Source organism: Thermobia domestica, chromosome 17, assembly GCF_964235325.1.
Source record: "Thermobia domestica chromosome 17, izTheDome1.hap1.1, whole genome shotgun sequence".
Lineage (NCBI taxonomy): Eukaryota > Metazoa > Arthropoda > Insecta > Zygentoma > Lepismatidae > Thermobia > Thermobia domestica.
Genome location: NC_137470.1, coordinates 175,525,117 through 175,553,022, shown reverse-complemented (window position 1 = coordinate 175,553,022; position 27,906 = coordinate 175,525,117). Strand labels below are relative to the sequence as shown.

Below are 27,906 nucleotides of genomic sequence, written 5' to 3'. Positions count from 1 at the left end.
CAGTAGGGAAGCGCACGAGACGAGACGAGATAGGATTTTTCTGACAAAATTCGAGTCGAGAGACGGCTCTTCCAATAGAAGAATATACATTTTTCGAGTCCAGACATCACTTTTACAGCTCATTTTGGAGACGAGACAGCCACAAATCTTGTCTCGTGCGTATCCCTAATACCACGATTATGTCCTTTAAGCTAAGGGAGACGATGATTAAAGTACGTGAATGATGATGGAAGAATTGCTAGAATGAAAAGGTGGGAGGAAAAAGAGTACCCCAGAAAACCGATGGACACGTTTTTATTCACAACAAACTTACTTAATCGGTGATTGAACCAGGGACCACACACACCAGAGATACGCACTCTATTAAAACCCATCGTGCACCAAAAAGAGATACTAGTCAGTATTCGGGTTTGTAACAGAAGTAACGGCTCCTATTGAGAATCCAGCATCTAACCACGTGCCTAGGAATGACAAATATTAACTACTTGGCCCCAAGCGGGCCGCGGTGGCTCAGTGGTAGAGCGTTCACCTTTGGTGCTTGGGGTTCCGGGTTCAAACTCTGCTCCCACCAAGTGAACTTTGTGGTGGACAAACACCGTGTGTGTGGGTTTTCTCGGGGTTCTCCCGTTTCCTCCCACTTTCTTCATTCTACCATTTTATTCATCTCTCATCATCACCGTCTCCTTTAGCCTAGCCGGCATAACCGTGGGACGTAAAACTCAAAAATTTCATTTCATTTTACTCGGCCCCAAAGACCGAAATATTTCTACTGGATGCTTGTTGAACGAGGGAATCATGGACTTTGCAACGTTTACAAAAGGACAGGGAAGCATGAAAGAAGTTAAGCACTTTTTATTATACAGTGAAACATATCTCCCATCTTTTCTTTCCAGACGATCAGTGACGAAGCCAGTTTTAATTTCTTGGGGGAAGCAGAGGGATTGAGGCATTTCTGAGTGGTCAGCATTTTTTTTTTTTAGGTTGAAAATTAGAACTTTATATTATTTGACCTACATTATAACACATTACATATGTCTGGGAAGAGTCTGGGGGAAGTTGACACCGGGGAGATTTTCCCCCTCTCCTCCCATCTAGCGATGTCACTACAGATAATATGCAATCAATTTACTGAAAAGGAAAAACTAATAAGTTTCGGTGTACCGTAAGGTATTTGTTTTTGCTTCACTAGTCGTATCACTAGTATCATCCTGCCTACTTACCAGAGAGCACGGTAGCTTAGTAGTAGAGCTTTTACTCCCGGTGTATGGAATCCCTGGTTCAATCCCCGCCGAAGTAAGTTTGCTGTGGACAACATCGTCTCCGTGAGTTTTCTCGTGCTACTGCCGTTTCCTCCCATATTCACATTCCACCATTTATTCCATCATCATTCACTTGCCTTAATCATCCGTCTCCCTTAGCCTAAAGAGCATATACGTGGGACGTTAAACTGAAAAATTTTCTTTACTTGCCAGTGTCACAAAAACTACTTAAAATTTTTCCATAATTCTCCTAATCTACTCCGCGAGTATTTTCAAGTTTCTACAATTCTTACCATTTTCATTATTGGCTTTGTAAACATATTGTAGAATTGCTAAGCAGTGGCGGACCTAGAAGTTAAAATTGGGGAGCAATCAGAAGGCAGACTATATTAGAAATATCATGAATTTACTATAAATTTTCAAATGTATATAAATAATTATTTCAGTCACTGAGAAACCTGGGGAGTCTAGGACCCCGGCCCCGAGCTAAATCCGCCACTTTTGCTAACCATTAATTTGATGAAAAAAAAAAAAAAAAGAATCAGAGTAATTTGTACAGATGTAAATTATTGATTTTTCCCCCCTTTTTAGCTTATACATACATTGCGTCATAATGATCAACGTCCGAAAGAAACAATGTTAAAATTGTAGAAAAGGAAAATGAAATGAAATATTTAGTTTTACGTCCCACGGTTATGCCGGTTAGGGTAAAGGAGACGGTGATTATGAGAAATGAATGAAATGGTGAGACGTTAACCTGAAAGATTTCATTTCATTTTCTAAATCAGATTCTAAAGAAAATAGTTGATCTGTTATTGTTCTTGCTTTGGGATTTGGGTGTATACCTAATGCGAACCTTGCAACTGATTACTTTATCAGATTTTTCAGGTTTTATTACTCAGTAACATCAGGCAAATGATAAGACTGTAACGTTCTAAAAACAAACTTTAACCGTCTTATTTCGGAATATAATTCCAATGATTTCATTTCTTTTCCTTCTTTCCTGGTGTAAAATGCAAAATTGTCTTATCTCGTCTCGTTGGCAGTGGTGGATCTAGCCTGGGGCCTGGGAGCCTAGCGACCCCCGCCTTTTGAGTAACAAAAATAATTTAAGTTATTATTTATATATATATTTTTAAAGTTTATGTAAACTCATGATATACTCTATCACAGTCTGGGTTCTGGGTGGCTCCCCAAATTTTTACCTTCTGGATTCGCCACTGTTTGTTGGCAATACTTCCTGCCAAATTTTAGTCACGGCACAGCAATGTTTGGATAATGAAACTTGTTACATTCTTAAGTTCATAGTTATTAAAGGTTTACTTATGATTATGTAAAATGTATTTCTAATATAACCTTCTAAATATTTGGCCAAATGTGAGTATAATGTTTTCTTCACTTAAAATGTCTTCAAGTTGAACTTATATTTGGAATGGAGGTTTCAGACTTTCTTCTAAGGTCAGTTCACGTTGCTTATTCTAAAATCTTAGCAATGAATACTACTTACACATATGAAACTATATTTTATATTTTTCACGTATAAAGCCTTGTGTATACAACATTGAGAATACATTTTGGTATCCTCTGTGTTTGGGATGACACGCTTTCCTTCGATTTCGTACTCAAAACAGATCCTGCTCCACTTTCGTTTGATAATCTACAGATGAAAACTTTTCAGTTGTTAGATACGAAGCAAAAAGTTTCAGGAGAAGATTGTTCCGCACGCGAGAAGGCGGTGCTCGTGTCAGCCCCTTCCTCTGAGTGGGCGGAGTTAGAAGGGGATTAGTAGGCGGAGTCATGGGATGGCACTGCAGTTTTTAAACCCTACTTAATATTTCGGTGGCCCACCCCTACATCCCTCCCTTCAGTCTGCCCCTGTCGAAAGGGGTCCGTTTTTTCGTACTTGGTTCTCTCAACTGTTTTTGGCAATCCCGTTCGCAGCGCTGTTTCTCTGTGAAATCGATGTGGGAGAGTTTTGAGTGAAGTGGTGCTGTCTGTTGTGCGCATGCGCAAGTTTTCGTGAAAGGACGGGCAAAGAGTTTTCAGCAGCGAGGGGCAAAAGGACAAGGGGGTGGTAGAGCGAGAGAAGGAGAGAGTGGTCCAGCCCCCTGGTTAGTAGCCGTTCGAATATAAAAGGCAACCACAGTTTGAGGGCGGGCAAAACTGGAAATTCGGGTTGGGGGTTCTCACCACACTCATCCACCAGGGTCTGGTCTGTCAGTGTATTGGGGTTACTCGGTGTGTGAGGGTAAAAGTTTCCTTTTGTCTGCCTGCTGTCGGTGGAGTGAAACACGTGTGGTGTCTGTTTGTGCGTGTGTGCTTGTTTGTTTTGGGACTTCGCCTCTCCGCTCGTTTTCATTCCCGCAGTGACACACACATACATGTAAGTTTGCCCTGTGCGGTCGCAATTCTTGCTATTACTTTCACAAGAAGAAGAGAAAAAACACAACAAAACTTTGGTTTGACTTTAGTCCCCATAGTGAATACGGGAATGCTCATAACTTCCAGAATTTGCAAAACTTTTCTAGTCTGCTTCTCAAATTCGAAATCTAAGCTGATGTGATCAACATTGGGATCTAACTTATGTCAGAATATTTTAACAGCATTGGAACTTCTTTAGACACCATAAAGAGGTCTGAAGCAGCATTCGATGGCGTTACGAGCCTAATTAATTAGCTAATGAGGACCGAGAACCACTACATCTTGTCCTCATCACTGAAATTCATCCATTGCCTTCCTCAATATCTCTTAGACGGATGACGAATCTACTGTTAGTGTCTGCTTCATTAACTATTCCAAAGATACACCCTTCTTTCCATTCACCCACATTATTACCCTCACTTCTGCAATCAGGCTCCACTTCTAAGACAACCTCAATTTTGCAACAACAACTTTTATTGTTATTACTTCTATTTCAAGAAAACAATCCTGTATTTATCTGGTGGTGTCGAATTGCTGAAGCCTCGACAAGACCCTCAACAGTCAACCTGAGGAACAAACGCAGAAAGAAGACATTTTGGAGTTTGTTCTCGGGGGTGTTCAATCCCCGACTAATAAAAGCAAGCACGTGATATAACACACTACAAAAGCAGTGATAATCCAAAACACACACACCACAATAGACCGTCCGTTATATATTCTATTGTTAACCTAGACACTATTGAGTTTCTTTGTGTATGGTCATCTGTGCTTCTAGCTTGCATCTTCAAGAAGTTGAGGTCAAACAAGTGTGATCATCTTCCCGAGGAATAACCAACAGAAGTTTATTTACAAGAGACAGGAAAAAGTCAATCGAAGAAAAAAAATCTCTTCTTGATAAAGTGGTAAACGATAGCCCGTCCGTTATCACGAAGCATCTTTGTTTTGCTGTAATATGCCTTTGTGTCTGTCAAATGCAACACAGCGCATCGAGTGAGTGAGTTAAATAGGAAGCAATTGATTATTTTTTAAGAAGCACGAAAATTAAAGAAAACAAGGACTTCATTTATATTTTTTAAGAGGAGTTAAAAGAATTATTGAGAACTGAGATCACAGAAAGTAACACGTGATTCTATATCTGAGTTATCAAGTTAAGAAGAACTAAAAGTCACACTGTGTTTTTTGAAGAATTTTGTTTTTACAAGCTGAAATCAAAAACACAAGAATCACGTGCGAGATAGTGAGCGCTCGTATAGGTGTGTGTGTGTGTGTGTCGCAGTCGAATAGGTGTCTTTCCCTTCCCCTTTCTGATCCAAGATGCCGCGATGTCTAATGGCCAAAAAATGGAAATACCCCTGGGAGAAAGAGAAGTCTGCGCGGGGAGATGCCGTAGAGAGCTCCGAAGATCATGAAAGTCCCCGCACACCTTCCCCGAGACCCTGGGGACCGTCCAGTCCAACAGCGGGGGCCACAGCCCCAAGTCCACCACCGAATGCTCCTGGGACCCCAGATCGTGTGGCAGTTCTTTACAACGGTGAGTGTAAAACGTTTTATTTTCTTTGTTAGCTAGAAGAGAAGTGCCTTAGTGACAATATCACTAAATCAGATTTATTTGAGACGTACAGATATGCTGACATTCAGTGGCAATTTTGAAAATAAATCTTCTTTCGTAGCTGAAGGGATTCAAGACAACTACCCCCTAATTCCTAGTTATGATTGCATATATTTATTTCTTTCACAAAAGTTTACAACTCTTCGGCGTCAGTGTCGTAAAATATAAGTATAGTAAGCATCCCTTTTAGGCTGAAACAAATACAGAATACTTACGAGGGTAATAAAACGTCAATAACTTTTCATGCCCTAGTGTATAACAAGTACTAAACCAAAATAATATCTTATCTCAAAAGAGCCCACGCTAAAGAACAACAAAACATGTAATCGCATACAATTATTAGCTTATTATCTTCTAGTAGAACGATAAAATTGAAGTAGCCTTAATGAAGTCAGTGAACATTATGAGTCTGTGTGAATATGTTGTGTGCATGTGTGGAAACATGTGTGCGTGTGTGAAATTACATATTTACCTAGAGCAAAAGCTATATGACTGATCGTATGCCTTGATTATGCGCAGGAAAGTCGTAAGATGGCTGTAGCAATGCACGACTTCCTGTGTCCAATTATTTAGGTCTTTTTTCTTTATTTTTCTACATGTCTTTCGAGTTCCTGAAGTAAGACGAGGACATGTTGTAAAACAGTAGTTTTCTTTCTATATATTCTCTGCTCGCTTTGTAACCAAATATACAATATCCTGAACGATAACGTGATAACGTTGAAGTTTTGATTCATATATCATGAAAAGGTGATACCACAGAACCAAGAAAAGGTTGATTTGCTTTGTTTGATGTTTATCGCAAAATACAAGTTTGAGATATGAAATATAACCAAGTTTGTTCACTGCTTGCACTGAAAATGGTATGTACTGAAACCTGTTTTTTGTGATAAACATCAAAGTAATTCAACCTTTCTTGATTTAGTGGTACCACAGAATCAAGAAAAAGTTGATTCGCTTTGTTTCATTTTTTTTCACAAAATACAGGTTTGAGTATGAAAGATATCCAAGTTTGCCCACTGTTTTGCACTGAAAATGGTATGTACTGAAACCTGTATTTTGTGACAAACATATAACAAAGTTACTCATTTTTTTCTTGATTCTGTAGTGCCACCTTTTCATGATATACAAATCAATTTTAGGGTTGATTTGACTTTTTAATGAAGTCCATAGGTTATCAATCTAAAACTTCCTTTCTATATCAAATTTTAGATCTAAATCAAAGTTTGTAGCCTTAATTCGTCACTTTACGTGGGCTCTTACTAGGATCATCTCACAATTATCTGTTAAATACTGCTAATAATTAAAATATGATGTTAATTCAATCTTTCCTACAAATCAACGCAATAAATTAAGTTTAAAAAGTGGCATCCAGAGTGAGGCACCTGATAAGTTGGAAATCGAATAGATCCAGTGTTAACGTAGATACCGTATGAAGTATTCTCTAAGAGATGACGAAACTATTATATACTATGCAGTTTTTAGATTACGTCTCAAGTAATTTATGGTATCGCACACATTTTCATAATTATCGCAAAACAATATTTGGCCCACTCTAATCCTCAGACAAACAGGTTTGAAGAATATATTCAAACGAACTGAACTTTCCGACATATTCTTGTTCTACTTCTAATTAGATTACAAACAACATGCATTCAGTTGGAGCTCGTTTAGGGTCTTCGACATTGTTTTATGCGGATTCCAAATTACAGAATAACAATTCTCATATATAATTAAAGTAGGGTTATTCATATGTGCTCAGTTAACTAAAATAATGATAACATTATGATAATAAACCAAAGTCAAGCGAAACTACTATATTTCAAAGTAGAGTTAGTTTGATTAGCTTCAGTTAATTTGATTTTAACTGTTATGTAAAATTGACTTGCAGCCGTGTAAGAAAATTGTTTTAGCCCATATTTTGGGCGTGCGTGACACCAGATCCATAGCGAGAACACGTACACTCATGTCCAAAATTATTGTCGCACGTCTATAAATATGTTGTTGTAGGAATATAATTTGATAACGAACTCGCCCGGTATTTCTTATAATGTTAGTATGTGTACAATCAGCAAAGACATGTATGTGGAAAATTTCATGTCAAGAGAGCAGTAAATAAGAACAAGAAAACGAAAATAAATTTTTCTTGTCCATTTAGCAACATTTGGTTTTAATCATTCTAACTTTCGTATTCATAATTCTTTTCCTATGAAATTTACTACAAATATACATTTCTCGATTATACACATAGTTTCAGTATTAAAAGTACCCTGCAAAATCATTACCAAATTATATTCTTACAAGAAGACACTTATAGATATGCGACAATCATTTTGGACATGAGTGTATATTATAGATGTTGACACAGTCTTTGTAAAGTAATTTGGGGGCTACCTGAATCAATACGGAGCGGAATTCCGTTTAGAAAATCTCAAACTTTGATGCTGGAAGTCAACTGTCCTGACCACACATATTCTAGTTGAGCTTGCGTCATCTGTCCGTCACAGCTCTTCGTTTGTTTGTATTGCTAGTAGAGATGCAAGAACTCGAACAAAGAACGGCATTTTTAAAGAACAAACACTAAGTTTTTCTGCTGCTTTTTTGCCTAAGAAATGTTAGGTTTCCTTGAACATTCAACTTTAGTGAGGACATAATATAACGTCTATCTTTATTTTCGCATTATAACACTGTAATATAACAGAAATTATTTAATAAGGGTAAAATATATTTTATTAACTAATGATCTTAATACTTTGTAAATTTTTCATATTTTAAATGAAAATAATATTCAGTTTTCAATCTGGTGCTGATCGGTGTTCACATCTTCAAAATAATCAAATAAGTCTTATAGCAACTTAAAACTATGTTCAAATTAAAACATTTGGACAGAAAATGTAACTTATGTTACGTAGCAATGTGTCAACTCAATAATAAACACTTCCTACTTCAAATAATAAAGAAATTATTGTGAATAAGGAAAAGTAAGCAGAAAAAAATAACGCAAAAAAAGGAAAAGAAGGTAGCTACACAAAAATAGTAGTAAACTCAAGAGAATTTTAAGAGGCCTTATCACTGCGAAATTAAAATACCGCTAATTTTTTTAGTAATTATGTGATATCTTCAAATAGATAAAAGATAACTGAAATGCGGAACAACAGCGCCCTAGACAATATTATTTTGCATGAGGTACCGTTATCACGAGTCACCTAGTAGCTTTCCGTTTGTAACTATTTAGAAACGCGAAAATAAATGCCGGTGTTCTAAATGAATGAAAATCGAAAACAGATAAGTGAGTTATGATAACGGTATCTAATGTAAAATAATATTGTCTAGAGAGCTCTTGTTCCACTTTTCGTTTATATTTTATCTATTTGAAGATACCACATAACTACTGTAAAATTAGCGGCATTTTCATTTCGCCGTGATAGGTCCTCTTAAAGTAACCACAAGGGTGTTAAATTGATCCTCGTCGTCCTCTGCGATTAATTTTGGTAAGTACATGCTAGTTACAAATCAATAACACACTGCTATTATTCAACTTAATTATCAATCCCACTTATATAAAAAATTCTACTTCTATTTCAATATAGATAAATGTTATTATCAACTTTCTCATAAGGCCACAGCACCAGTTTTAAGTAATTATCTAAATCTAATATCTCTAATTTTATTTATTCAATTAAAACATTGCCATCTCAACAAAAATTACATGATTAAATTTGTTATAAAATTACACTCTAATTACCCCCCATGCTAACATAGTTGTTATTGTCTAAGCGAAATGTAAATATAAGCATGTATGTTAACATGCAAATTTCAATCCAATAAATTGGCATACGTTATGGTGGAGTAAGCGACGAGAAAAAAATTAGCAAATGCATTCTGATGAAAGACAATCATAAGAAATTTAATAATCTAAGATGGTCAGTAACTTGATGAGAAAGAAAACTGACAAATTTGGAGGACGTAATGGTTTTTCTAGTTCGAACGAATTGTTTGTAGAGCTACTAGAGGAATGTTCTACGACAAAAAATGTTTTTGTAAAAATTTAATAATATAAGCCATAACTGTTCTGAAAATGTAGTAATTAGATTTTGCGGAACAAAATCATCGCTTAGAATGTATGCTTAAACTAAAATTTCTGTTAGTAACGTTCTTTGAGCTAAAGACATGCAGAACAAGATATATATAAATTTGAGCGTGAAAAGGATATTACACCAAAGTTTCAATTTCGAATATATCGATATAAATAAATAAATAAAGAATAAATTACGTAAATAATATATTTTTTACCATAGTTATACTAACATAATTTCTAAAGTGTCCGTTAATGACTTTAATTTTGTAAACTGCAATAATCTTAGGTTTAAATAGAATACCACGAAGAAATTAAATGTCGATCGAAATAAGGGAATTCATCTTATTATTCAGGTCAAAATGTTTTGTCTTCGCAAATTCTGTAGAGGAATTTCAATCTTAAAATATATAAAAAGATGATCTTGTATGGTTGTATGGTTGCGAAATATGGTTACTTACTCTGAGCGAAGAACGTAGATTGAAAGTATTTGAGAACAAGATCTTAAGACGAATATTCAGACCCAAGAAGAGCAGTAATAGGGAATGGCGGAAACTTCATAATGAGGAACTGAATAAATTATATCATTTACCAAACATTGTTCGGATCATCAAGTCTAGGAAACTCAGATGGGCAAGTCATGCAGCCAGAATGGAATAAAAGTAGGAACGCTTTCAAAGTTTTAACTGAAAGTCCAATCGGGAAACGATCATTAGGAAGACCTAGGCGCAGATAGGAGGACAACATTAAGATGAACTAACAGAAATAAGAACACAAAGTAGAAACTGGATCCAATTGGCTAAGAGCATAAGTCAATGGAGAGCTTTTCTGAATGCGGCATTGAACCTAAGGGTTCCAACGGCCATAGAGTTAGTTTAGTTAAATAAAATATTTGAAGCTCACAGTAAATGTTTCCCGAACGGGTAATGAGATGCAAGCCAAACTCGATAAAAAAAAAAAATGTTCACATTTGAAGACTCGCTGTAGGAAACAATGTAAGTGCGACCTTGAAATTGTTTCACTTATTTTGTTATTACGTTTATGCCTTAGATTTTCATAGATAGTTTCAGTTCGTTATACGCTAGGTTGTATTTCTAAGCAATAGTATTTTCCATTTTTGTGACGCTTGAGCACAATTTACTATTTTTTTCTCTAGTATTACAGTAACTAATGTTTTTGTCACATACATTGCTTTCTACAGCGAGTCTTCAATTGTTTCTTGCTTTGTGACCTAGTTTTTTGTCTGTCAGTTTGAGTTTAATAAAACAGTAAAACTCATATCAAGATGTATAACTTTAAGGCACTTTGTAATGTGGATCCGCAACCAAAACGACATTTAAGATATGGTGGTTGCATAACTTGCACTTGCTGAACACCAATGAAATGCCAATTCAAAAATCAATAAAGATAGCCAGCCCTGAACTGAATATAGAACTCATAAGATATGCATATTGTAAAAACACTTTTAAACTATAGAATCCACCACAGAGGAATGAAAGAGACATTTGAATAAGAAAGCAAAAGTTTCATATTTTTTTTTTAAAAAAAGCCTTCTTTTTATGAAAAAAATGTTCCGTTCCAAAATAAAAAAGTCAGTTTACTTGCATCTCTAATTGCTAGTGAGTTCAGGTGACATCAAGCCCTTTATATTAGTTTCCTGGTTTGGATAAAATTAATACTCATTAATGTATTCTAAGGACACGACTTTTTGATCTAAAGGCAAAATGCTCACTTTTACACCACAATTTTGTGTTTAATCCATTAGTTAGTAATGTAATTAGAGAAAAAAAAAATAAATGATACGAATAACAAATTGTAACGATCGGTGGTATAAATAGTAACTGGTTTACTAAAGCTACACCTGTCATCTAAAGTGATGTAATAGATATCGGACTTTTATGCAAATGCATATTTTGTTTGGTTATATGCGTCTCTGTTAGATTTGGTAGTGATTTCTATCAGCAATAATACAGCTCGAATTTGAAGTTATATAGTGCAAGTACATGCATATTTCGAAAGTTAAAGCATATATTAATGCTTAAGAGCATATTCAGCATGTTCTATCTATTATTTCATTGTTTTCAGTTATTATCTTATTATTAACAAGTTTTTATTTGAGCTGTATGCTTATAGCAAGGAATAAATCCAGTTTTGGTTTGTATTTTCAAAGCATTTACATGTCAATGGGACAGAACGGCTTTTTTGTGTGGAAAGATTGAAGAATACCTAGTTTATGATGGACCAATAATGTTACCAACCGAATAGCAGAGTAAAGACCCTTACAATTCCGAAGACGTTAAGAGAAATCTAATAATGATAAAGACATTGCAAAATTGTGTCTACATCAATTCAGAAACAAGAGACGAGAAGAATGCTGCTCAGCATATGCTTAGTTTTAGTTGATAAAGCTCAGAATGAGCTCCAGCCAGTTCTTAGTAAATTTGGGTGCTGTGTTGAAAAGGAATTGTTGGGCATTGTTGCCAGAAACATGGATTACTAAACAATTCAAGCCATGGGAAAATATATTCAAGGGTTAAATTTCAACTTGCCAGAAAATATAGATACTAATTTTGCTCCTGTCTATAAATATTGTCCAGTAACATCTATCGATGTTAACAGGTCATTTTTTGGCTACAAATGTCAGCATTGGCACGAAAAATGTAGAGAAGCATTTTGTGGTATACTGTAAAGCTAATTACAGTAAGAAATAAATTCTTTTAAAATTTTTTCTTGCAGTGGGAACGTGTCAAAAAGTGAGTCTCGTATTATTCCGTGTAAACGAAATGCACTCCAAAATACTAACGTGAAGAAAACTAGAGATCATATTTTCATATCGCTATATTAATTTAATTCCAGAATTTAAATGTTTTTCAAAACGTTAGGAGTATATAAACTGTAACTGTCTTAAAAATAAATTCTAAAGAGAACTTCATGAAAGGTAAAGTACACTTTCAAAGTTATATTTTACCCACAAAACTTTGTCACACCTTTGGTGCATGTTTCAAAATGCTCTCTTTTACTACTTTGTTAAAGCATATTAATTGCATATTTTAACACATTTAACTGCATTGTTGTATGCACATTTAATGAATTTCAAGTGCATAAAAATCCGATGTCTACTTATGGATAAAAGCATTGCAAGACAACAAACACTCAAGGATAATATGAAGTAAATAGAACTAAACGTAAGCAAGTTTATATTAAATGCAGTAAAATGTTGAACACGAAAACTAAAAATTGAAATCTTGATTAGTTGAGTGTACGAAATGGTGAAATGAGTCCTTTTCTGGATATCAAAAGAAATTAGGGATGCACCTAGGCCAAAATTTTGGTATTTTTTATAATTCATAGGAACAACTAACTAACTCTATGGCCTATGGAACCCGAAAGTTCAATGCTTCGTTCACAAAAGTTCTCCACTGACTTCTATCCTTAGTCTACTCGATCCATTTTCTACTTTCTGTTCCTAATTCTGCGAGAACCATCTTAATATCGTTCTCCCATCTGCTCCTAGGTCTTCCTAATGGTTGTTTTCCGATTGGATTTCCAGTTAAAACTTTGAAAGCGTTTCTACTTTCTTCCATTCTGGCTACATGATCTGTCCACCTGAGCCTCCTAGATTTGATGACCCTAACAATGTTTGGTAAACTGTATAAATTATGTAGTTCCTCGTTATGAAATTTCCACCATTCCTCATTCCCTTTCTTCTTGGATCTGAATATTCGTCTCAGGATCTTGTTTTCAAATACATTCAGTCTACGTTCTTCTCTCAGAGAAAGCGACTATCTTTCGCAACCATGCAGAAAAACAGGCATGATTATCGTTTTATATATTTTAAGCTTCAAATTCCCCGACAGAATTCGCGACTACAAGGAATTTTGAACTGAATAATAACACGAATTTCCCGCTTTATTCAACATTTAATTTCTTCGTAAATATGGTTTTGGTCTGTTAGTATTGATCGTATATATTTGAAAGTGTCCATTCTCTATTAAAAGTATTATTTCATATTTTAACGCATCCATCATTTGTCGTATTACGATCCCGACGAACTTCCAAATATTTAGTTTTCTCTGCATTTACTTCTAAACCCATGTCCCTGCAAGCGTTTAATAAGACTCATAGGAATACGGTTCAAATATCATTATTCTAGTTGCACATTAGATTTAATCTGTACATTTCTTACATATGGTATATTATTTTTCAATTCACTTTTGGAATTCTTTTTCTCGAACATTAACACTTTCGATCCTAGGGATATTTTAATTGAGAAACTTCTGTGCCTGTAGAAAATAAGGATTATTTTTTTTATTTTTAAAAAGTCATATTTTCTTAAGTTTGTATTTCTAATACTAAACATCTGAAACTTTCAGAAATAAAATAAATGGTACCAATCTGCAAGAAAAGAGGGTTTCCGCACAACATATACGATGAATAATCACGGAAAACAATAACTGTATTTCTTGCAAAGTAATAATGCCTGAGTGTTGTGAATAATAATAACACAACTTCTTAGTTCCCTTTCTGCGATGACCGACAGGCATTCTTGGATCAGGTTTGCCAGTAGATAATTCAAAAAGCACTCATTAGAATATTACTTTCTTAAATAAAAGAGTATACAAAAATAATTTTTGATTTGTATTTTGAATTTTAATTAACCGTGTCGTTTTTGAACGACAGTCGGATTTAACATAAGTTTACAGCCTGGTGTTGCGTAACTACAGTAGGATTGACAGTATTAAAGTCATGTTGTACAAATAAATGAATAAAACAAATAAAATAGCAAATAAATAAACATAACTCGAAAATAGGATGGTGAAACAAAAATATGGAACAAATCTTGTTATCCAGGGTTAGTGAAGATTTCATCATGATTTCGGGTCTAATATACACGACGAATTCATAATTTTACAGTGCAGAATCCATAATTCACTAATGTTAGGAAACATGCAGTTTAGGTGTAGTGTTAAATTTTCGAAACACTATATATTTTACAAGTATCTCTGAATTTGAAAGTTTATGGAAATTACTTCTGCACAGAAAAGTCTGTGGTTGACCAGAAGGTATGTTAGTTGAAAGATATATGGTCAGCACATCGGGCCACAACTTTTTTCTTTTTCTTTTTTTCTTTCTTTTCTTTTTCTTTCTTTCTTTCTTTCTTTTGCTTAACCCACATTTCACTAATTCTTAACGCAAATAGTTTCCCAAAGTTCCCGTGTAATAATTAGTCAAAAGTGCAAAATGTATCCTCGCCATTAAGGATATGAGAAACCACTCTTACTAAATTAAACCGTGTTAACTATTTTGTGACACATAAGCAGAATACTGAGCCAAAATACATTTAACACTTTAGCTACCACAGCAAAATCAGGTAAAATGCTCCGTCTGACCAATTTTTTAATTCCCCAGTACCTTGTTTTCGGAAGCTTTAAGGAGCCGGAAATCAAGAATACTAAGGAACTTTCTGAGGCCACAGAAATATACTTCATATGAACCTGTGATTGTGTAGCACCCTTGATTCACACGGCTTCGAATTATACAAAACCTGTGAATCACATTTGATGCACATGGCTCCGCAAAGTAGGGCTACTGTAAATCACCGGTGATGCACATGGCTGTGAAAATGTTATCACATTAGTAAAATTATTGGTTGCTTGATTCATTAGAATTTAGGTGCTAATGAGACGCTCAGGAGCAAGGCTATATGAGACGTGAACTACAACTTAACACGGGGTCGGAACCACATGACCTTCCGCCGAGAACTTAGTAATAATATTAATTGATCTGACTACAATTTAAATACAATGGTGTAGAAAAAATAACTCCTTGCACAAATTAGCTTATTAGTGCAAATATATTTATTTAACGGTGGCGTAAAATGAACACCATGTTTAAGAGGCCTAATTACTGCGAAATTAAAATACCACTAATTTTACAGTAATTATATCTTCAAATAGATAACATATAATCAAAATGTGGAACAAGAGCGCGCTAGACAATATACTATTATTTTGCATGAGGTACCGTTACAACGAGTCACCTAGCAGCTTTCCGTTTGCAGCCATTTATAAACACGAAAATAAATGCCGATTTTCTAAATGGCTGGAAACCGAAAGGAGATAAGTGAATCACGATAACGGTATCTCATGTAAAATAATATTGTCTAACGAGTTCTTGTTCCACTTTCCGATTATCTTCTATCTGTTTGAAGATATCACATAACTACTGTAAAATAAGTCCTATTTTAATTTTGCCGTGATGGGACATTTTCAAGAAATAGAAAACGACAAATAACAATTGAGCCCATTAACTAGGAATATTTAGCATTCTGAACTGTCAGGAACGTTCTTCCGTTATGACAATTAGATATCTGCTACTTTAAATACCGAACTGATTTCTTTGTTTTGACTATAATGAACATGTTATAACGATACAACATTAATACATGGTGCGTAATTATTTATTTAAGGTTTACTACATTCGTTCACCAATGAATTTCTTTCGTGAGAAGCAATATTTACAATTCAAATTACATTGCTTTTTAATCACTTTTATATATTACGAAAGTAACTATTTGATGTATCTAAATAGTAATTACTATTAAACTAAAGTTACCAAGTTTTTTTTTTTTAATTCGCATAGTTTTCATTTTGTAACTTCCTACCTCTGGTTAATTTTACTAACTGGATCCTTACTAGCAAATTTTGTAAAAGTCGTTCATTCATGATAATTAAAAAAAAGAAACTCTTTCTTAATATTATAATAAAATACATACTCTTTTTATTATTTGGAAATAAAACAGCCCCACAAAAATAAAAGTTCTGTGTAGCGTATCCCAGGGCATGGATTCGGTGTATTTTGTTACACAGAATCCAACTTTTGAAACATGTGTAACAAAATACTCAAATTTCCCTGGGGTGTACTGCACAGAACATTTTTTTTTCTGTGTAGCTGTATTACGTGTATCCTTTCTATTCAAAATTGCTAAAGTTTTTGCCCATAACAAAAAAATGATATGACCAATCATTCTGGGGTTTCGAAACTTGAATTTTGCGTAACAAAATACATCGAATCCGTACCCTGGAATTCGCTACTCAGAACTTTTTTTTATTTATTTATAGCCTATTACGTGTATCCTTCCTTATCCAAGATCATCCAAGTTTTTCGCCCGTAACAAAAAAATCGACATGACCAATCGATCCGGGGTTTCGAAACTTGGACTTTGTGTAGCAAAATATATCGAATACATACCCTGAAGTTCGCTTCTCAGAACTTATGTTGTTTTGCAAGATGTAGCGTATTACATATATCCCCGTCAGAGCCTTGCAAACCCAGGCCCAAAGACGGCCCGGCCCGGACCGGATGGATCTGTATTCTCTGCCCGGCTCGACCCGGCCTGAATCTCTAGCCATGCGGAGAACGGGCCGAGATCTAACCGGGCCAGGCTCTAAACGGACCGGGCACAAACGACGGGACATAGGGATCAGGGATTGATCCGACAACCTCTAGCACCAGATGTGAGTGCTTTACCTACTGAGCCACCGTTGTCCCTCGTAGATCAAGCATCGGTTCACATTCTACGCAGACCGGCCATAATAACTAACATTTCTCCGTTTTTTCTGTACTTAGAAGGTAAATTCGGTACCACCAGACATGTCAACTCTGACGCGAAGTAGTAATAGTAGTAGTATTACAGTACTTTGCAGTCTTGAATAAAGAGTCAGTTTCCTAAACACATTATGATTAACATATGCTGACAGCATTAGTTTCCGATCCGTCTTCCAGTGTCCGGGACGAACTGGGCGCGCCCGGCCCGTGCAGGACTCTGATCCCCGTATTCAAAATTGCTCAAGTTTTTTGCCCATAAAAAGGAATTGACACGGTGAATCGTCCTGTGGTTTTGGAATTTGGATTCTGTGTAAGGAATTACATCGAACCCGTATCCTGGGGCTCGGTGCACAGAACCTTTATGCTTTTGTATGTGTGTGTGTGGCACAGCATAGTTGCATGCATAATTGTTATAGTGCCAAGAAGGCTGTGTAATCTACCTTCTTGGCACTATTACAATTGAGAGTTTCTTATATATCTTTGATATATTAAGTGACGTATACACAAGTTAGTGTCTCTGACGAAACATTAGTAATTCGCTTATATGAGTAGTATATTTGCTAATTTAGTCCCAGTGAACACTCCTTTAGCTTCGACAGGTGGAATAAAACCAGTTTTAGTCTTGAACCCTCAAATAAGAGAAGATAACAGTTCAAGATAACAGCGTAGCGCAAAGCCTTGTTATGATTTCTGGTAGAATATGTTGTCAGACGGTTATGGTTTTCGAAATTTAATATTAGTTTTTTTGACCACAGCAGCTTAACAAGATAGAATGATAATCTTTAAATTTTGGTTTCTAAGCTCAAATTTTAGTTGCTTATGTAGCTAAGTTTTGTAGCGGATAATCATCGTGTGTCTTGGTTCTCACAATGCATCTTTACCCCAATTAATCGATCGTAATTCATCATTGGAGTAGGTAGAAATGTAACTTCTAAAACAGTTTTAACATTTATTTATTTATTTATTTATTTATTTATTCCTTTGAGTTGAATAATATTACCTATTTCTTGTGACTTAAGAGTATCTAAAATAGATTTATATATTTGTCAAGTTTGAACATGATAGGAGTTTCGTTGATCACGTTCGACTTATATTAATCTTGTGTTTGCTTTGTTTTCTTCTTTTCTTCTAACAAAAATCAAACAAGCACGATAAACTTAGAAATACGGGTGAAAGGTGTTATAAAATGATGCGATTCTAGATAATTAAAAAAAAAGTTTATTGAATTCTCATATTTATTTTATTTTTTCATTAGATTAAAACATGCGAGATAGTTTGATGCGATTAGAACAAGTTAGATCAGTACCTGACCGTAATATACTCGAAACTGATTAAGAACATTGGTAATAATATTTTAGTTATTTTACAATTATTTAAAAATACTGTTATGGTATTTTGAGTCAAAGGAATCTTAGAAAAAAAGGCGACATTATTTAAATTTGAGACCTCCTTTTGAGTGTCATCGCCGAGTGAAGTAAATTTACAACATCAAGCCCTGAGATCCAATATTGCACTAAGTGTTTTGGCATCTTCTTCATCCATTTTGCAGATACGAATGCCGTATAGTGTCATTTATCCGCATTAAGGTGGATTACCACCCAGAAGTCACGACATATTTTAGTTCGTTCCCTTAACTACTGCTCAATGAAACGTTGCATATTATAAATATTGTATTATAAGACAGAGTTATGTTTTAGCTACAACACAAGACACTGACCAATTTGGCTTGTCGTCCGATATCGAAAAAGGTAAGAAATAAAAGAAAATATTTGATTCATTTTACAAGAAGTACACAAGATGGCACTTACTGTTAGATCTTACGAGAACTGCACAGTTTTATGAAATGTTTATTTGTATGTGTAAAGAATTTTAAAGTAACCATCTTATTACAATATAGATAAATTATTTGGCCGTTTTTCGTATTATGTTACACATTTTATTTAGATAATAATTTACATTTAAGGAAAAAGATTTTGGGAAGAAATTTGCGCAGAACTCCATAATGCGTTGTTGCCAAATTTGTACGTTTACTGTGGTAGTCACAATAAGAAAATTCCTGGATTCCAGCGTTGCAGTTCGAGAAGCAGAATTTATCTGTGAATTGTAGTAAGAGTCGAAAAGTAATTTCACCAGTAAGTATCTAGGCAGAATCCCATGATTACTTATTTTGTTATCTGGTATCAGTAAATACTCGACACTGTCTGGCAACGCCGCACTATTCAAGCAGCGTTTAGCATAGCACCGAGAAGACCTAGTGATCCACCTTAAATGGGACCGAAGTTTGAACGGATAATTAAACATGTGTTTATTTAATTAACAAAGAAAACCATGCACAGAACAAATTTATTCTTCTTACAGCATACTGTAATTTATATAAATAATACAACTCCTCAGTTATTCGCACAAAGGAACACTTAAAAAAAAAGATACAAAAATGTAGCAAGTATTGTACTGCTAGTTTCTGATAAGTACGTTAGATTGAAGAATTCAAAAATGATTGGCAGTTGTTCTCACCAGTTTAACTTAATATTTGATGAGTCCGTTACTCAAATTTTCTTCACAGGATTGCCAATCCATTAAAAGAAGCTAAAACACATTTAGATTGAAATTATAATTGAAAAAATTCCTTAAATTAGTTCAAAACTGAATTAAATCTATATGCATAAATACGTACTTAAATTCTTTTCAGTCTACGGATAACTGACGTTGCACACAATTGACATGCGGATAAATGGCCTTCTACTCTATACATAACTATTTTGAGCTCTACATTATTTCTTTTAAAATACGTTTTCTACTATTCTTCTTCACTGACAATGTAATAATCTATTATATAAAAGAGAACGCACAAATCCTTTGTTAGCTCATCACGCCAAATTTGTACGGCTGAACCAATTTCTTTCATTTTTGGGGGGTTATTAGGATTTGGACCCTAGATGGTTTTTATCATATCACTTTAATTTTTAATTACCAGTGTCTTGAGATAATTGACCATTCAAGTGTCCATAACGTACAAATCCTTTCTTAGTTCATCATAGGTATAAAAATAAACGTATTTATATGCAACCCGCATGACCGTGTCACTCGGCGGGTTAACATAAATGACAGGCGATATAATGTTAACATTTACTGCAAGCATATTTCACGGGTATTAAACACATGAGATATGGAGTTGTGCATTTAAATTTTCATTTCAACCCAGCGAAGCGGGTAATATATGCTAGTTTGCACATAATTAAATTTAACCAACAATTTTATGAATTATGTTGGTTAATATGCTGTATAATAACACGAGTAACCTATGTAAATAAAACTAAAAGTCACTATGTTTGTGACTTAACATCTCCTGAACCACTTGACCGATCTTGATCAAATTTTCAGTTTAGATGAGGTTCAGGCCTGAGATGTTTTCTATATTTACTTTCACTATTTCTGTTTCACTTTGACGGTGCAATTTAGGAGAGAGGAGGAGAATATATATATATATATATATATATATATATATATATATATATATATATATATATATATATATATATATATATATATATATATATAAATGATCAAAAATGACCGATATTAGTGCCGAATACATAGTTCAAGTTTCTTTTCCTATTTCAGCTATCTAAGATATAAAATTTTGTATCACAAGAGAACATTTATTTAGATAACATGGGAATTACTTCACACCATCTTTAGACCCCCTAAGAAACTAAAAATATTCACTCTGGAATTGTTTGTGTCGGTTAGTACCGGAAGGCTACAATCGTGCCAAATATCATCTTTCTAATCCTGACGGAAGTGCCTAAACATTTTGGGGTGTAGAAGATGTCCCATATACATAACATCGGAAAGATTTTTCAGTTCCCCATAAAACCACTCTAAAGTTGGAAATATTTATTTTTACTGATTTACTCCGGTACTGCTAACGAAAACGTAGAAGCATACCGAATTTCAAGTTTTTATTCCAATTCCAAGTACCTAAAAAAAGTGAGATTATATATCTAAAAAAAAAATTAAATAACATGCGGAATTTCTTCATCGCCCTTTTAGACTACCTAAGAATTAAACAAAATATTCACTTTTGGCAATTTTCCTGTCAGTTAGTTCCGGAAAGCTACAATCATGCCAAATTCCAACTTTTCACGTCAACCGGAAGCACCCCTTTATTTTATGTCAGCCAGTTAATGTAGTTCTATACATATATAGTTAGAATTAGGATTAAGATAGATTGCATTGTATTTCATACTGTTCTATATTTCTTCGCAATTTTAACTCCTGTTTGTACCTTCGAAGTTATGTGGATCTAGCTTGACGTGGGATCCATACCATATGTTTGACTATCAGCAATCGCAGCCGAGTGTTTAACGTTGAAGGCGTGAATGCGAAGCATTTAGCCTCGAGGGACAACCCAATGGTCATACATTGGGAAGATGTACATGAAGTATAAAATTATTAAACCAAACTACACTGGAATAAAAAAAAAGATAAAAAATTTCTAGTATAAAAATTTCACAATAGTATAAGCAATTAACGAAAAAAAACTGTACAAAAATTTAACTTATACTAGTGAACAGAACGCTTCGACCAGAATAAAATGAAGGCATCATCATCATAATCATCATAGGTATTCTGCCATTATTGGATGATCACTTGCTGCAATCTTCCGCTAACCTCTTCGTTTTTACGTACGATTTTTCTGTTTTGATATCGTCCATTAATTGTAGTATCCTTCGTCCCCACCCTCTCTTTCCTGCCACTATACCTTCTAGCACGTTCCTCATGATATAATCCCTTGCTGGGTGTAAATCATAATGTGTATTTTCTGGAAAAAAAATCGTAAAACTTAAAGCTGATGCTCTAGATAACCACACCAAATCTAATATAAATAAAATAAAGAGTTTGTTTGTGTGTTTGTCTGTCTGTGTGCTGCTTGGGAACCAGTCGAGTGGATCGAGAGTTATCAAATTTTGGTCACGGGTACCTTGGTCCAGGCCCCAGATCAAGGCGAAACATTTTCTTTTTCAAATTTCGAACCAGGGGGCCTCAAGGGGGTGTTTACTGGAACCGGCCTGGGGACCAGACAAGTTGACCAAGTGTTACCAAACTTTGGCCACGAATACCTTCTTCCACGCCCCAGACCAAAACGAAGCATTTTTTTAAAATTCGAACCAGAGGGTGTCAGAAGGCGTTCACCTGGACATGTAAAAGTAGTAGAAAATGGCCGATATTAGTGTCGAATTCATAGTTTTTGCGGTCGCTGAGATCAATGGTGACACTTCCATTAGTGATGACGTGAAAATTCAGCTATCATTGTATGCAGGCTGGGAGTCAGTGGGGGCGGACATACCGAGACATGTAAAAATAGCCCAAAGTGATATATATTAGTGTCAAATCCATAGTTTTCGCGATCGCTGAAGTGAATGGCGATACTCCCATAGGCGTTGAGTTCCAAATACAACCCCATGCAAAGAATGGGTATATTTAGCTAGTATTAAAATAAAACTGATACAGAGTTATACACTAATTCAACTTTACACGATGGCAATATACAAAGGCGTTAGAAATTATGTTGGGGGCAAGGTAGTTCAGTGGTAAACCACTTACCTCTGGCGTGTGGGGTCCCTAATTCGTTTCCCTGCCAAGTAGGTTTGTGGTGGATAGCATCGTGTGCGTGGATTTTCTTGGCGCACTCCCATTTTCTCCCAATCCCGGGTTCGATCCCAGCTCCCGCTAAGTGAACTTTGTGGTGGACAAACACCGTGTACGTGGATTTCCTCGGGTTTCTCCCGTTTCCTCCTACTTTCTTCATTCCAGCATTTCATTCATTTCTCATCATCACCGTCTCCTTTATCCTAGCCGGCATAATCGTGGGACGTAAAACTCAAAGATTTCATTTAATTTCATTTCCGTTTTCTCCTACATCCTCGTTCCACCAATGATTCCATCATCACATAGTTGACTTAGTCATCCGTCTCTCTCAGACTAAAAAGGCATAAACACGGGACGTTAAACTGTAAGATTTATGGAACTTTTCGGTCTTCATTCCGTTCTTAAGACTGACGACTGTATTGCAATTCGAATCCAAGTATACACTACCTCAAGTTTCGATAATCAATCCCCAGACTTTCGCAGTCTATCGTAGTTTTGCGATGCATAACGAAACTCATGTTTTTTTTTCTTCTTTCTTTTCTGATACAACCTCTAATATACCAAAGCCTCAAATTTCAGGAAAAATCCATAAGATTATTCACGAGTCATTAATTCTTTAGGAACAGTTAATATACTCATGAAATTTAAATGAAAGAAGGGACTACCCAATTTACTTTATTTTACATATTAAATTCGTTTTTATGCGGGTCTTTATCTAAGTTTTTTTTTTCTAAAGAGAAATATAATTAGGCGTTAATTCAAGAATATAATGATGAATATATCTTCTATAATTAATTAAAATTTTATAATGTCAGGTTATCTTTAGCAAGGAAAGCTTGAAGGAAGAAATATAATATCACGAAACGTTACTAATACTGTTCTTTGAAGCAACACAAATTGTTAGTTTGACAACTTAGAATCTGATAAACAAATGCTATTTTCAAAAAGAAAAACATTTCGAAATAGAGAGAAGAATTGTTATGTATAGGGTTGACACAAATTTGCTTTCCCCCAAATTTGCTTTCCCACGCACACGATGCTGTAAATAATCTTTCACATGTGCATGGTCTATTCAACAAATAACCGGAAAAGTTGTATATATACGAGGGCTATCCAGAAAGTAGATTACGTTTTCGTCTGTGTCCGCTAGGGGCGGGGCTAGCGCGGCCATCTTGGGGTCAGAGCGTTGCGCAGCTCAGTCGGCATCTAGCCGTGCTAGTGAGAGGTTCGTGCTGTGCTCCGTTAAGATACTGTGACGGTTTGAAATGTCTGCGTTAATTGAAAATCCCGCGAGCTGCGAGGTGCGTGCAGTAATAAGGTTTCTGACAGCAAAAAACTGTAAACCGATAGAAATCTATCGGCAGCTGTGTGAAGTGTATGGGGACAACATTATCACTGAAGGTGGAGTGCGACAGTGGGTCATAAGATTTAAAAATGGCCGAACCAATGTTCACGACGAAGATCGAAGTGGGAGACCCAGCAAAGTGACTGCCGAACTTGTCGAAAAAGTCGATGTTAAAGTCCGTGAAAATCGAAAGTTCACAATAACGGAACTTTCTTTGAGTTTTCCACAAATTTCGCGAAGTTTGTTGCACGAAATCATCAGCGAAAAGCTTGGTTACCACAAGTTTTGTGCAAGATGGATTCCAAAAATCTTGACAGAGGACCACAAAAATCAGCGAATGGCTGCAGCGTTGCACTTTTTGGACGCCTACAATAAGGATGGTGACTCTTTACTCGATCGCATCGTTACTGGTGACGAAACATGGGTGAAACACGTGAACTGTGAAACGAAATTGCAATCAATGCAGTGGGGGCACACAGGTTCTCCCCAAAAACCCAAGAAATGCATGCAAACAATGTCGGCAAGGAAGATGATGGCGACTGTTTTTTGGGACAGAAAAGGTGTGATTTTGGTGGACTTCCTGGAAAGAGGCACTACAATAAACGCTCAAAGGTATTGCCAAACTCTGCAAAACCTCAGAAGAGCAATTCAAAACAAGCGCAGAGGAATGTTGAGCTCTAAGATCTTGTTGATTCACGACAACGCCCGGCCCCACACGGCAAATGTCACGCGTGAAGTTCTTGAATCTTTTCAGTGGGAGTTGTTTCCTCATCCGCCGTACAGTCCCGACCTGGCACCGAGCGACTTCCACCTATTCCCAGCAATGAAGAAGTGGCTGGCTATGCAGCGTTTTGATGACGACGAACAGCTGCAAGAAGAGGTAACGAAGTGGTTGAAGTCGCAGGCGGCCGAATTTTTCGACGAAGGAATTTCCAAGCTCGTACATCGCTACGATAAATGCCTTAATTTGAATGGTGACTATGTCGAAAAGTAGTATTTGTGTGTGGCTTTCATCTGTATATAATAAAATTTGTTTCCTATACTTTGTTGATTTTTTATTCCAAAACGTAATCTACTTTCTGGATAGCCCTCGTATATATATATATATATATATATATATATATATATATATATATATATATATATTCAAAACTTGGACAAAGTTTGTGCTTCTTTGTTATATTTTGGTTTTATTTTAGAACTATTATCAGATGGGCCTGGCACGCTTGCCTCGCGAACAGGATGCTGGGAGTCAGTGAAACAAGATGGCGGCTCCCTTGCAGGTTTGCACCAACGTGGAGCAGCGTTGTGTTATTAGATTTCTGTTACTTGAAGGGTTGAAACCAATCAAAATTAACCGTCGGATGACAGTGCAATATGGTAAAGGTTGTTTCAGTCGAACACAAGTGTAGGAGTGGGCCTATAAGTTCAAACGTGGTGTAACAAGTGCTGAAGATTTGCCACGCCCAGAACGCTCTATCTTTGCAGTCACAGAGAACAACATTGCGAGTGTTGATGAGTTGATACGGGGAAACAGGCATATTATGGTGAGTGATGTTGTGGCAAAGATGTACATCATATTGTTCATGACGTACTGATGTTCAAGAAAGTGTGTGCGACGTGGTTTCCAATAAAACTCCGTTCTACGTTGGTGCAAACCTGCAAGGGTGTCGCCATCTTGTTTCACTGATTCCCAGCATCCCGTTCGTGAGGCAGACGTTCCAGGCCCATTTGATAATAGTTCTGGGACACCACCAAAAAATAACAAAGAAGCACAAATTTTGTCGAAGTTTTATAGTTTCTATACACCTTTTCCGGTTATGTATTGATTAATATTTAGCGTCCTTTTTCATTATCGAGGCCGTATGAGAAGTTGACCTACAGCTTAACGTGGGATCTGAATCATATGAGCGCTCGCTGGGAATCGAATCGAGGTCTCTCGCGCCGAAATCGTGTACGCTAACCACATAGACACGAAGCAACTCATATCTCAACTCAAATTTCCACGTATAAAGATGAAAGTCCATTCACCGGAAGGGGAATAATCTTTCTCAGGTTGGAGTAATAGCGGAAATATAGAATTTAAAAAGGAGTTAAAAGGGAAAAGTTTTGTGCGCTCCATCCATGTGCAACGTAGAAGATTGTAGAGATGCTAAGAAAAAAATCAATACCACGTATCAACTAAAATTTTGTGGGAATAGGTCAATCTTATTACACTAATCTACGACGTGGATATTGGAAGATCAGTATTGTGAAATACACACTGTAGTCGGCAGAAACGTGAACTACTTAGCCAAGATGGTGCATATTTTAAAGTCGTTTCCTTGTGAAGAGAAGATAGGTGTAAAACATCTTTCAATTTAACGTCCCACAATTATGCCCGTTAAGCTGAAGGAGGGAGAGTGAATGAAGATGGAAGAATTGATGGAATGTAAATATGAGATGAAATGAGTGAACCACGAGAAAACCCACGGACGCGATGTTGTCCACCACAAGCTTAATAGTTGGAGATCGAGCCAGAGACCCCACGCACCAGGGGTGAGCGCTCTACCACTAAATCCTTACTTTCAAAAGACTCACCTCTATGAAAAAGGTATTGAAACTTCTGCCATGATGGGAGATGCGTCTTTAGAGACTTGATATTGAAAAGTAGCTTGAAAAATAATAGACTGCGTTGAAAAAATAACTTTAATGTGAGACTTTACTTTGTATACATTCCTGCTGCATTACCTTGTTACACTTTAATCTACTTAAATTATTGTGTGTTACTTATTGCTTCACTCTTATATTTTAAGTAAAGTCAATACTTTTTAACAAAGATACTTTGTTTCCACTAGGAGAAGTTGGTCATACGAAACGATACTCTATAAGTTTATTTATGTCACTAAATATGATGTAACAGTATCAAGAAAGTAGTATAGTAATTTTATGTGATATGAATTGTATCACTTCGAAACTGCGTTTAGATACTTAATCTGTTTCCGTCTTTTTCTTTGTAGTGGCCAATTCTCAAACCAGAAGTCGTAGATTTTCGGCACTTCCGGTTTGACTAGAGATATAACCGGTTTGACTAGAGATATAACCGGTTTGACTAGAGATATAACCGGTTTGACTAGAGATACAACTAGTTTGACTAGAGATACAACTGGTTTGACTAGAGATATAACCGGTTTGACTAGAGATACAACTAGTTTGACTAGAGATACAACTGGTTTGACTAGAGATATAACCGGTTTGACTAGATATAACCGGTTTGACTAGAGATACAACTGGTTTGACTAGAGGGAAGACATGAAACCTGTTCTTGGGACTTTGAGTTTAAATATGCATACATTCATGTATACATACATATAGAGGATGTTTCAGAATAACACTGACAACGTTTGGGAGGTGATCCCTCACACCAAGATAAAGCCAAAAGGTATTGACCAACCTGGGTGCACAAATGCTTTCTTTTGGAGTTATAGGCTGCCGGAAACATAAAAAAAAAAGAATTTTAAAGGTCCATAGTACCAAAATTATGGGACCTACCGTAGTCGGGTCAAGACCACTTACGAACTAATATGTGCGCTATCCAAAAATACGTGTTTCAGAATCTGCGGTACTCACTCAACAATTTTAATAGAGGGAGTTTGGCTACGGTGATATAATTTGAAGTACTCACCAACTACCTCCATAAAGATTGTTAGGGAAGTGCCTTAGGATTGTAAAACTTGGATATTTGGATAGGACACGTACTAGTCCCTAAGTGACTACGTTAGATCCCATAGTTTTGAAACTGTGGACCTTTAAAATTCTTTTTTTTTTTTCATGTTTCTGGCAGCGTGTAACTCCAAAGGAAAGCATTTGTGCACCCAGGTTGTATTATATTTTCTTTTGTCTTACCTTGGTGTCAGGAATCACCTCCCAAACGTTATCAGTGCTATTTTGAAACACCCTG

At 35.9% G+C, this 27,906-nt stretch overlaps 1 protein-coding gene across 1 annotated transcript in view; it reads left to right on the top strand.

Annotated features, from left to right (window-relative positions):
* Positions 1 to 3,441: 3,441 nt before the first annotated feature.
* Positions 3,442 to 27,906, top strand: part of LOC145674510 (uncharacterized) — a 118,729-nt gene continuing 94,264 nt past the window's right edge. Inside the window, exon 1 of the mRNA XM_081744666.1 lies at positions 3,442 to 5,211. Coding sequence (XP_081600792.1) covers positions 4,995 to 5,211 — 217 coding nt within the window. The 5' untranslated portion in view covers positions 3,442 to 4,994. The remainder of the gene's footprint in view (positions 5,212 to 27,906) is intronic.